We start from the raw sequence: 12,578 nt of genomic DNA, 5'->3' as shown, positions 1-12,578 counted from the left end.
CAGGAAAGTTGTGTATAAATAAGATAAAAAAGGAAGGAGAACAGGAGCTAACTCTCTAGTCTCTGGTACAATTACAGAGTTCACACTGAGAACCATAAGGGCAACTCTCTTATTTCTGTATGGCTCATTGCATGTAAGCCTCCAGATGTACCACACTCATTCCCAGGGTTCTGTGGAGATTTCAGCTACACTGAAAAATGGCAAAGATCTGCTAATTCAGCAATGTCTGGATCAATCATTCAGCAAGAACTTCCATGCCTTATTAAGAAGTAAACAGACATTTCTCCTTGGAGCCTCTTTGGGGAGTTGGACCCTGCTCCATGTTCCCTGTACTGCCAGGGAAAGAGCTGGCAGGGAAAGTCCCTTGCCGGGGGTACGGCAGGCAGGCAGTGAGAAAAAACCCCTGAGTCCAAGAAAAATCAATTCACCTCAAATTTCTGCCTCAGTTCCTCATTTCCTTCTTCTCCCTCGGGAGGCACTGGGACATTGAAATACTCGCCCTCCTCCTGGCTGAGCAGCTTGAACCTGGAGGGACAGAGAGAACGCGGGGTCAGGGTGGCAGGCGGGGCTGCAGGGAGGCAGGACCTCCCCTCTGCTCCAGCACAGCTCTGCTTCCGCCGTACCAGCATCCAGAGGACCCTTCCCCAAAGTCAGAAGAATCCCCAAACCATCCTCCTCAGCAAGCCCCAGACTCTCAGGGGGTGGAGGGATGTTTCTGGGTCTCTTGCTGTCCTGGGGACCCCCACAGCCCAGGGAGCACATCCACTGCCTGCTGTGGTGGGCACACAGAGCACTGGTGTCACTTCCAGACCAATCCTGACCCCAAACCCCACAGACAAGCACGTGTTTCTTATGACAGCCACGGGCACAGGTGTGGGCAAACCCCCTCTCCAGCAGCTGCCCCACGAGGACAGCATGTGGAACGTGCCAACCCTGAGCACACACACAGGATGCTCCTCCAAAAGAGGAGAAAAGCTTAAGCAGCAATTACCAGAGATCGTGGAAATGCCACTCAGATCCCAGGTGTTTCACCCTGTGGGGGGCACAGCCCGGCCCTGGCAGCGGAGGCTCTGCATCCAGGATGGATCTTGGCCGGGTGTTACCGCAGAGGCTGCTCCAGGAACAAAGCCCTGTCTGCACAGCACAGGCACAGGCTCTGAGCTTGTTTTCTCCATTAGCTGCAGTTGTTTAGATATGAAATATAGATCAGAGCTCCTTCTCCTTCGCTTTACTCCAGCCAGCACTGTTACAAGGAAAATTACTTACATCTCCACTCACAGGATTTTTAAAAGGCTGGAAAGCGCTCAGGCTTTGGGCTGCGCAAGGAGCCGGCAGCGCGTGGCACACACGCACCCTTACAGGTGACTGGGAATTCGGGGGGAAGTGACAGCTTCCCGCTGTTTTCCAGAGGAGGAGCCGTGTCCCCATCAGGGACTGGCTGGTGATGAGTGAGGCTGAGGCCTGGTAATGCCACTGTGCCACACACTGTGCCCAGCTCAGCGGGGACAGGATGAGGCTGGAGAGCAGTGGGAGCACCTGCAGCTCTGCCCAGGAGTGGCACGGTGTGGGCACCCAACCCACCTAATTCCTCCTCCTCCTCCTCTCCATTCTCTGCTCTCAGGGAGACATGTCCAGCTTCCATGGTGGAAAACCCAGTCTGGGGTATTCACTCAGCTTGGGAATGCAGCTTAATTACATGCAGGGTTTAGTCTCCAAAGGACATTTAGTGTCTCTTTTCAATTATTACACTCTCCATGGACAGGTAACACAGCTCTCAGGCACCAGTGCCTGGGAGAAAGCCAGGGAAATAAGGCACCATGTGTCCTGCTGGGGGAGATAAAATGGAAATGGAGACACCCATCCAGGGGTGTTCCAGACCCACTGCGTTCATGGCTCGGTGCTAACGAGCAGCAGTAATCACACACGTTGTAACTCCTCCTTGTTCTGAGCAGTGCCCTCCACAGCCCACCAGCTCCAGCCAGGAGTCACAGCTCAGAGGGGACCCCCCAGCACCCCCTTGCAGCCCTGCTCTCCCACACACCTGAGGAAACCATGGTGTCTCTCCAGTACAGAAACTGAGGGAATCCAAGCAGAAAACGCTGGAAAATGCCTGCTTGGCAGATGCTGGCAGGCAGGGCCAGCTCCTCCCCAAGCCCCCACAATGAGACCCCACGGGAGCACCAGCCCTTCAGGCAGAGCAGTCCTGGGTACCTGTGTGTGCCCCTGGGAAGGAAAAACCCCCCAAAGCCCCCAGCCCAAGGACATGGAGGAGGTCACACAAAGCCAGCCCATGCCTTGCACTCAGACACTGCTCTGGCACCTCTGGGCACCACACAGACAACTCCCATGGCACCAGTGACCCTCACCAGCCTCAGAGGTGGAGCAGCACCTTCCACAGAGCTGGGACAGGTGACTAGAGCAGAAGGAAGCTGGCAAGGTCTGAGGGGCGGCCACACCTCCCACCTACAACACTCTGGGCTGCTTTGTGCCCACAGTGTTCATAAAACAATCACATCTCACCATCCATCCACTCCCGACTTCTGCAGCTCAGAGATCCCAAAGGACAAGGAGCCCATGAAATCATTCCTGCTGGTCAGATCCCAGTCCCAGATCTCCACAGACAACCGCCTGTCTTTGTCTGCCTCTTTCAGTTGGCTGGAAGAGAGGAAGAGAAAAGGGATGGTTTTATCCTGGAAGCTGTTCCCACACCACCGTGTCCCCTTATGCTCCACAAGGACACGGATTCAAAGGGAAGGGATGGTCCTCAAGGCCTGTTGAGGTCTCCAAGATTTAATTTCCCAGGCACATCCGATTCACACAGAGCATGGAGTTCCTGCCCTGACACACTCGGCTTTGAGTTGGGTTAGGGCAGAGGTTTGAGTGCTTCTGTGCCACTTACAGAACAAAAAGAATCATTTCTCAGTTGAATCAGCTCAATGCCTCTGAATAATTAAATCAGAGCAAATAAAGTCACATTAATTCTTGGTGGTGAGAAAATTCACTTTGCAAATTTAAATGTTTTCCTTGTACTTACAATTTAAATGTCTCATTCCACTCAGGATTCAGGGAGCACTTGATAGTTTTGGTCTTCTGTTTGCTTTCATTTTTGGGGTCAGGGATTAGTTTAAGCTTCACGTAGGGATCTGACAAGCCATTAGGGTCCATAGGAACTAGGTTTTTAGCATCTCTTACTGGGGAAGAGAGAAAGAATTAAATTCAGTATTCCAGCTATAAAAATACCCAACAAATGACAACTTCCCTGTGTGCCAAGAGTAAGTGTGAAAATAGTGATTAAAAGCAGAATTAAACTGGATCTGTGCAGACATGGGCATTACATGAGGAACGACATAATTAACGCCGAGCAAACACAGCTCTCTTGGATGGGGGAGGCTGCAGGGTCGACTCAGGAGATTATTTTTACTTTCTGACAGGATGATTTGTTGTTTGCTCTCAGTTTTAAGCAGTCTAAAGCTGATTTGTTTCCTCTTGCCCCTTGGGAAGCAGAATTGCACTGATTTGTGAGGGCCTGGGGATGGAGCTTTCCTCGAGGAGTGGAAACAGCAACGCAGTGGCAGCGGGGTAGAAGCTGGTACCCAAAGGCAGTGGAGCAGCAGCGGCCACATCCAGCACCCAGGTTCCCCCTGGGGCCCCTCGGGCTCAGCTGCCATGGCCCTGGGGAGCTGGGGGATGCCCAGAGGGCACCATCACTTGCCCACTGGGCAGCACTGCCCTGGCTCCAGGGCCGCAGCGTCTCCTCCGGGAAGCGGGAGCAGAGTGGGAAGAGCAAACCTGAGGTGACTCAGCTGCTTGTAATTGGATTGCAGCTTGGACAAATTAAATACAGCCAGGCTGAGCTGAGTCTCTTCACCCAGATTAAGTCCAAAAGGGTCTGACTGCCAGGAGAAGGATCTTATCTTCCCCCTCAGCCTGAGCAGAGATATCAGAGATGGGAAGTCCGATGGGTCAGGATGGAGCCGAGCCATAACCTGGGGAAAAACTGTTTGCAAGGAAGCCTGGAGCAGACCCGCCTCCCCAGGTCTACACAAAGCCCAGGGATCCGGCACAGAGGGTCCTGCCATGTCAGGAACAGCCTGAAATCCTAGCAGGTCCCACCAGCAGCTCTGCTGTGAGGCTCACGGAGCGCTCAGCTTCACCCCCTAATCCCAGGAGGAGGAGGAGAGCTCCAGGTGTGTGTGCAGCACCACAGGATGTCAGAAGGTGCTTTCAGAGTCAGAAGAGTAAAACCAATTGCCCAGTTCCCAACTCACTCAAGGAATTTCTGATGAGTTTGGGAACTAGGGAGTTTTGAAAAGCGAATTAATGCCCCAAAATCTGCCATCTATTGCTGTCCTCCTGAAGCACTGTCCAATTTCCAGCTCCACGGAATCACACTCATAGCCAAAATTCAACTCTGCATTTATAAACAAGCTCATTTATCAAACGTGACAGCCCTGACAGCAGCTTGTGAGACAGGGAGAGGTGTGAGCCTGCCGGGAGCCGCCGGCTGTCCCATCCATCCTGCAGCTCTGTGCTCCCCACACCCCTGGGAGGAGGCACAGCCACAGCCACCTCCTGCCCCTGCAGCAGGGAGGGAATGACTTCATCCCCGACAGTGGCACAAGGGACCACACCGGGGATGCTGTCATAGAATCATCGAATCCTCTAATGGTTTGGGTTGGAAGGGACCTTAAAGCCCATCCAGTGCCACCACTCTGGGGCTCCCTCTGCACCCCTGGCGCTGCCACGGCACGGGGAACGATGTTCCCAGTGCCCTGCTGAACTGGGGCCTCTCCACGCACCCACCCTGGGCTCTTACTGCCTCTTATCATCTTCCCGGCTTTAAAATGATCATGAAAATGTGCTTTCAGTGCCCCTGCCCACTTGCAGCACGGGGAGCTGCAGGAGCCTCACGGAAGGGGAGGATAGCCCAGTGCCACTCACAGGACTGGGCACCGACCAGCAGCACTGGGGCAGGGGAGTGGGATGGTCCTCGCTGGTGACCTCACCCTTCACCTGCCCCAGGGTCAGCAGAAACACCCGAGGACCCCCCATGTGAGCAGCAGAACGAGTCCAGGGCTGGAAGAGGTCGCTGGGCTCTCACATGGCCGGTGTCCCCTCACTGGGAGGAGACACAGAATGATGTCACACGGAACCAGCTCCGACTCTGCTCTGTGTTTCATTGTCCCAACAGCCAACACAACATCCTCTGGAGACTAATGAACAACCCTCTGTTGTTTATCAGGCTGCCCTTCGCTTCTTTAAGGAACAGGAGAAGCCGTTCCTGGCCCTCGCAGTTAATCAGTTTATGCCCTGAAGCATGAGATTTGATTACCTCATGTTATTATCTCAGCGTGCAGACCTCAAAATTTCATTAATGGGAATAATTTTATCTATTCATTTAAAAAAACCAAAATGCTTCTGCTTGACCTTAAGAAACTTCCTGACTTTTCAAGCAGAAATCAACAATTAAGTGAAGGAAAAATAAAAACCTGGAGCGGCGCAGCAGCGATATCTCACGGCAGGGGAGATGTGCTCCTCGCCAACATTTATGGCATTTATTTGACAGTTAAATTTGATGTAAAATAGTTTTACATCTCTCATATCCTGACAGTTTTGTGCATCATTAAGAAGCAGTAACATCATTATTAACAGTGATGAGTAAGAATATTATGATCCCATTTAAAGCAAGTCCTAAATCACTCAGGGCACCAAGTCTGGCCAAGGAGATGCCACTGTGGGCTCAGACCATGGTCAGGATGAGATGTTGGTAAGTCCTGGACATCTCTGGACTAGGGGGTTTAAGGAGGCAGTGCTGGCAGTGCCCTCCTCCTCTACACAATTCCCGTGGCAGCGGGGACACTGCTCCACTGCCACAGCAAGGAGATGTCACCCACTCTGCCTTGCAGGGCCAGGGCAGGCAGAGCTGGGTGAATGATATTTGAATAATTTATTCTGCAAAATTTGCAATAGCTTCTCAATAACAGTTCAGACAACATCTCTGAGTTACTCTGGCAGCCGTAACCGTGGAGCAGGCTTGGGAAGAGACACCCACATCTCCAATGGAAAAATGTGGGAAGCAGCATCAGTCTGCCACACGCCCAAAGCAGGAGGGAGCATGGGCTCTCCAGGCAGCTTGAGGAGCACGGAGGTCATGGCCAGGAGCTCACTGTGGCTGTGGGCAAGGCCCCTTCCCCAGCTCCCAGGGTTTCAAGGAAAGGCAAGGTTAATACGCTGGATAAACGAACCCCAGAAAGTGATTTCCTAAATATGCCACACGGGGTTCACTTTGATGTGAAATTAAAAAGAAGCCCACAACAAACCCACTACTACCCTGCTCTCCAGGCAGCTGCCATGGGCTGTCACATCCTGTCCCCTCCTCTCGGAGCACGCAGGGCCACGGAGCGTATTCAGTGCAGGAAGTTCTGTTCCCACTGCCCTCCAAAGGAAAAGGCACTGCCACAGGTTGCCCAGGGAAACTGGCTGTCACATCCCTGGAAGGGTTCAAGGGCTTGGAGAAACCTGGTCTAATGGAAGGTGTCCCTGCCCATGGCAAGGGCTTGGAGCTGGATGGTCTTTAAAACAAACCACTCCAGGATTCTATGGATCTGCAAAAAACCCTTCCAAAGCCTGGCTCCCTGCAAGGAGAGGTCAGAGCTCCACCCCCTCGGCCCAGCCCATCACCTCTACTGGCCCTTGATTCCACAGGTCTTGGATGGGATTTTGGGGAGGGGAGGGCCCTCAGGCTGACCTGCAGCACACATCTTCCTCCCTGCAGCAGCACCAACATCCCCAGCCAGGAGCAGCCCCATCCCAGCCAGCATCCGGCAGTCGGATTAACACCCTTGTGAGTTAAAACTTTTAATTAATGCTCTGATAAGAATATATTTGCACATGTTCATACAATGGAAAAGGCACAGGACTCATTATGGCTGCATCTGCCTGGGCCGGTGATTATTAATTAACACACTTCCAGCTCGTTTATTTAATCACGGCATAATTGGTTTCAGTTTTGGTCACTGTTTTCCCTCATCAGGTCGGTAAATAGGGAAGCTCCGGTCCCGGCAGGCACTGCCAGGAGTGCCGGGGGGCTCAGCTGGCACCGTGGGCCCAGGGCTGCCAGGGGGGTTCAGCTGTGCAGGAACCACTGGGAACATCGGCACGTGGCCAACATTCCCGAGGGACAAGAGGGAACCCGAGATGGTCCTGTCAGGCAGCCCTTGCAGGAGCACAGGGCACCCTCTGCTGCACACACACAGGCAAAGGCCACACTGGAGATTGCCCACACACACCCTGACCCCACAGCATAAACCCTTCAGTGCAGCCTCTTAATCCCTTTTAAACTTGGTACCTTTTAGACCTTCTCCCTCTACCCCACCGCTCCCCTGAGAGGAGAGATGCAGGAGCAGTGGGATGCTCTGACACACAATGGACGCAGCTCCCACCGGAACGTGGTAGGAAGAGCCGGCTCTGGAGAGGAGCCATGCGCAGAGTCCTTCATGCAGCTCCCACCCCGGAGCAGCAATGGCTTTAATGGACTCCCAGCCTTCACATCCTCCCCACCCTCCATTTTCCAGATGCAAATATTCATGGCCCTTAATACGACAGGCTCAGCATAATCTGCACTGGAAGCTTTGCTGTTATGGAAGCAGAACTGCACAATGCCTCGATGCCATGTTAATTTGCTGTGATCTCCTACTTTGTTCCGCAGCTTTTTCCCACTAGTAAGACACTTGTTCAAAGCCCAGAGCAGGACATGGACTGTGAATGTGCATTTGCTCCTGTCCCACGCCAGCCAGGCAATGCCCTGCCTGCTGCACGCCTGCCTCCTGCACCAGGGGCTCAGAGACATATCCACATTCTAAATATTGGGAAGGAATCCTTCCCTGTGAGGGTGGGGAGGCCCTGGCACAGGGTGCCCAGAGCAGCTGTGGCTGCCCATCCCTGGAAGTGTCCAAGGCCAGGCCGGGTGGAGCTTGAAGCAACCTGGTCTAATCAAAGGTGTCTCTGCACATGAGCTTCAGAGATGAGTTTTAAGGTCCCTTCCAATCCAAATCATTCCAGGATTCAATGATTCTATAAAAATCTGTTTTTGCCATCGGGAGTGAACGATCGGCTTTACAAAGAAAAGGGAAAAAATCAGAGTAAGAAAAGAAAAAAGCACAGAGCTGAAGAGCATACGGCAAATCCCTGTTCAATTTGTCAGCTCGAAGAGGAAAATCCAAGAGGAGTTGGCCGTGCCCGTGCTGCCGCCTGCAGGCACCGGCCCGGCCCTGCCCGCTCCTGCCTGCGCCGGGCACCTTCCTCACGTCACAGATGGGATGCTCTGGCCACGGGAAAGCTCCCGAAATTCCTGGGCAAGGGTCCCCCAGCTGGTGAGACAGCGAGAAGCTCTCCCCCATCACAGCAGCCCCGTTTTCCCGAGCAGCGGGACCAAAGGTGGGCTCAGCCCCGGCCAGCGCTGCCTCCCACCCCCGCCAGGCTCCGGGGCTGCCCCTCCCGTCCTCGACAGAAACCCAGCCCCTGCCCGCCCCACGCTGGGGCTCCTGCGGAAACGTGTAAAGGGCATTTCCCACCAGCAATCTGCTCAGAGGCAGCCTGGCTCTGCCCCCGCCCGCTGCCTCCCCCGCCGTGCCCCCGCAGCGCAGCCGGGGCAGCTCCTGCAGGCATTGCTGGGGTCGGGGAATTCCTCTAGGGTCATCCAGTCCAGCCCTGCCAAAGCCACCAGTGCCCCACGTCCTCAAGTGCCACATCCACACGGCTTTTAAATCCCTGCAGGGATGGGGACTCCACCTGTATTTCCATGAAGGAATTTCCCCAATACCCACCCTGAGCCTCCCCTGGCCCAGCCTGAGGCCGTTCCCTCTCCTCCTGTCCCTGTTCCCTGGGAGCAGAGCCCGAACCCCCCGGCTGCCCCCTCCTGTCAGGGAGTTGTGCAGAGCCACAAGGTCCCCCCGAGCCTCTTTTTCTCCAGGCTGAGCCCCTTTCCCAGCTCCCTCAGCAGCTGGTGGTGCTCCAGCCCCTTCCCCAGCCCTGTTCCCTTCCCTGGACCTGCTCCAGCCCCTCAGTGTCCTCCTTGTCGTGAGGGGCCCAGAGCTGCCCCAGGACTCCAGGTGGTCCCTCTGCAGTGCCAGCACAGCACTGGGTGGCTCCATCTCCTAAGGGCTGGGTGCCCACTTGTGCTTTGAAGGCCATCTGGGCTCCCCAGTGCCCAGCTCTCCTCTCCCAAAGCACTTCCACTCCTCCGCCAGCTCCATGGCAGAGCTGGAGAGCTCAGCACGCTTCCCTTCCGTTCTGGAAAAGCCAGCAGCTGACACGTTTTCACCAACACCTCCATAAGGGGCCAGAAATAAAACAGCCTTTCAAAGCCAGCTGAAGAAATGAAAATCCAGCTGCACAGAACGGGCCTGGGGAGCTTCTCCTGCCTCCAGAGCAGTGGGAACACGGTGCCAGGGAGCCTGTGGTGCCAGCAGGAGGGTGAGCTCTGCACCCCGCTGGCATCTGATGGAGGCTGGAGGGAATCAGGATCATTCAGGTTGGAAAAGACCTCCAAAGTCAGTAAGTCAAACCTTCAGGAAGGTGCCTGGGAAGCAGGACTTCTGAAAACATAGTTCTGCCTCGTTCACTGAGGCTGTCCTTTAAGGACGAATAAAACAAAAAAATAAATTATAAAATCCTCCTCAACTTTTTTCAATTTTTCATTAACATTTTCAACAATTTTGTGTTTTATCTGAGAACACTGCTGATGGCACTCCTCAGGGGACATGCACCCATCAGAGCAGTGAGGAGCATTATGGGATCCCACAGAGCCAACCCCATCCCACAGAAACAAACCCTGGGGATGTCACAGCTTCTCTGACTGCGACAGGATGTGAGAAACCAGACTCCTGCAGGAGAGCCAGCCAAGGGCAGTGGGATGATGGAGAAGGATCCGGTGTTGCCATGGGTGTCCCAGCCCGGGCTCCCCGGCCCACTCAGGGGCACTAGCCCTGGCAGCGTGGGCACAGGGGAGGCACTTCACACCCCTGGCTTTGACTCATCCGGGAATAACCGCGACAGCTCAGCCGCCCCTGCGGAGCTGAAACGCCCGGAGCTGCCTGGTCACCCCACGTGGGCAGGAGCCTCCTTCCCCACACGGCTCAGCCTGCACCAGACAAACCCACAGGGACTGTCACTGCCGTGCCCACGGACAGCAATCCCTGCCTCCGACCCCGCTGGCGCTGCTTCACAAGACACCAGCCCCCAGAGTCACATCTTGGTCTGGTGTCCCCATACTGGGGACAAGAGGCTTCACAAGAACATGGCTTAATGTTTTGTGAGGTGCTTATAGGTCACGGGGGAAGCATTATTTTCTGGGAACTCAAAATCCAGGTGGCAAAAGCCTCTAGAGATGGGAAAATCCTGTTCCCTGCCACAAACCACGCCCTTCCCAGGGTCCTGCAGATGCTGAAATTTTACATCATTCAAAAAGCCCTTTGAAAAGTCCGTGACTGGAAGTGCCAGCAATACATGGAGCCCTGGAGCCCCAGCCAGGCTTTGCCAGAGGGCCGGAGTGTGCCCGGAGAAGGCTCAAAGCCTTGTCCCCCTTGCCAGGGCTCCTGGGCACTGACAGCAGCCACTGCACGCCCTGGGCAGCCCCTGTCATGCACGTACCTACGACGGTGAGCACGTCCTTGTCGATGTCCGCCCGGATGTAGATCCGGCCCCGGCGCTCCGTGTGGTCCGTCCCGCACAGGCTGGGCACGTTCATCACGCAGCGCTTGTGCACGTTCATCATACAGGCTGGGGGACAGAAGAGGACACTCAGCACCCTGTCACCACTGCCAGGGCTGTGAGGAGGGGACGGGGACAACCTGTCCTCCTTTTAAACTGGGATGTTGTGAGGGACTCTGGGATAAACACACAGCAAATGGACCTTCAAAGGCAGCTGGAGACTCCGCAGAGCCTGGGCACAGGGACCCACCGCCAGCAGCTCTGGGTCCTGCCTGAGAGACCCCAGGGCTCTGGGCCCTTATTAAACTACTTGAGTTCTGCTGACTCATTAAAGTTCTCTTCCCTCACCCCCTGGATGCAATGCCAAGTGCTCAGCTGGATCCACCAGGAGCCAAACAGGGGCATTAGAAATTACCTGTGTATCTGTATACACACAGAGAGGTATAAAGATCTATCTATATATAAAGATACATATATATGTATTTACATTTTAAAGCAGTTCACTTCCCCTTGGCAAGATGCCCCAGGTTCTAAGGAATATGCTGCTCCCACGACAGCCAAACTTCCCTATCCCTGAGCAAGGAGCAGCCAAGCTCGCTGCTCCCGCCGCCAGCGCCGGCACATGCTGCATGTCCCAGTCCCCTTAAATAGGAACGTACAGGATTAACTTGGAAAATTACTGATTCCGTCCTTTCCCTCTGCTTCCACCCCCCATTTTCTCCTCCCTGCGCAGCAATTCCCCCGCTGGCAGCGCCGGAGGCGGCGGCACCGCGCGGCCACGGCCACAGGGTGTCACTCGGAGCCAGCGCTGGAGAACGGGCGTGCGGAGGGACGATGCTGCAAGGATGCTGCGGGGGGACGCGGGGGGATGCAGGGGAGGATGTGGAGGGCGGGTACTGCAAGGATGCTGCAGGGGATGCTGCTGTGGGGGTGCTTCTGGAGAGGGTGTTTGCGGGGGTGCTGCTGCTGTGGGGGCTGTGGGGGTGCTGTGGAAAGGGATGTGGAGGGATGCTGCTGCAGAGGGATGCAGGGAGGTTCCCCCCCATCCCAACACCTTTCCCTCCTCCCTCCCTGGAGCAGCCCTGGGGCTCCCCACACTGGGTGAGAAGGTGCCCACTTGTGCCCCTCGGGCACTCAGAGCCCTGCAGCTCCACACCGGGGGCAGAGGGCACAGGCTCTTGGCTGCAGCCCAGGACTTGGAGTGCCTGAGCCCCGGTGCTGCAGCCAGAGCCCCCATCCCGTCAGTCACTTACTGTCACATTTCATCCCCTGGTGAATGAGCCCGTACAGCAACGACCCGCAGTGGTCACAGAAGGTGGGGCTGGAGTACGTGTGGATTTTAAATTTGTGTTTGCTCCGGGGATCCTGGGAGGGAAATAAAGGACAAAGATTATAAACTTCCATCCAGTGTTGGCAAGGCACCCCTGCTCTTCCCATTCCGAGTGCCAGCTGGCTCCGGAGGTGCTGCTAATGGACTTCAGTCAACTGCCACCGACTCGTGGGGACCTTTTCCAGCAACCTCCAGGATCCAGCTTTATTCCTCTTCATATGTGTTGCCATAACAATGAACAAGCAATGCACTGGCTTGGCTGGGGATTTACTGTTTTTCAATAACTCAGTCTTAGCATGGAAAACACCAGGTGAAATTGGTAGGTATGAACCAACAGAAGGGCTGGACACTGCCCAACTTCCATGCAGAGCAGGAAAAACCCATGATTCCATCTATATTAAGCCTGCCCAGGAAACATCTCTGTGCTCTGGTGCCAGCCCTCCCCTCACACTCCCAGGCATTCAAGCTGCTTAGGGGATACTTTAATATTTTGAGCTTTCTTAAAAGCAAGGGCAGATTTTTGCCCAGCAGCAGAGGA

The 12,578-nt window shown here is 54.9% G+C and overlaps 1 protein-coding gene across 3 annotated transcripts in view; it reads right to left on the bottom strand.

The window, feature by feature from the left end:
- Positions 1 to 12,578, bottom strand: part of PRKCB (protein kinase C beta) — a 95,110-nt gene that overhangs the window by 32,378 nt on the left and 50,154 nt on the right. For all 3 annotated transcript variants that reach the window (XM_032125813.1, XM_032125814.1, XM_032125815.1), the window contains 5 exons: positions 11,964 to 12,075; positions 10,651 to 10,779; positions 3,035 to 3,191; positions 2,521 to 2,655; positions 429 to 525 (listed from right to left, as the gene is read on the bottom strand). In XM_032125813.1, coding sequence (XP_031981704.1) covers positions 429 to 525; positions 2,521 to 2,655; positions 3,035 to 3,191; positions 10,651 to 10,779; positions 11,964 to 12,075 — 630 coding nt within the window. The remainder of the gene's footprint in view (positions 1 to 428; positions 526 to 2,520; positions 2,656 to 3,034; positions 3,192 to 10,650; positions 10,780 to 11,963; positions 12,076 to 12,578) is intronic.

This window comes from Corvus moneduloides, chromosome 16 (assembly GCF_009650955.1).
Source record: "Corvus moneduloides isolate bCorMon1 chromosome 16, bCorMon1.pri, whole genome shotgun sequence".
In the NCBI taxonomy this organism is placed as follows: Eukaryota; Metazoa; Chordata; class Aves; order Passeriformes; family Corvidae; genus Corvus; species Corvus moneduloides.
The sequence above is the reverse complement of the archived record's forward strand: the minus strand, read 5'-3'. Positions and strand labels throughout refer to the sequence as shown.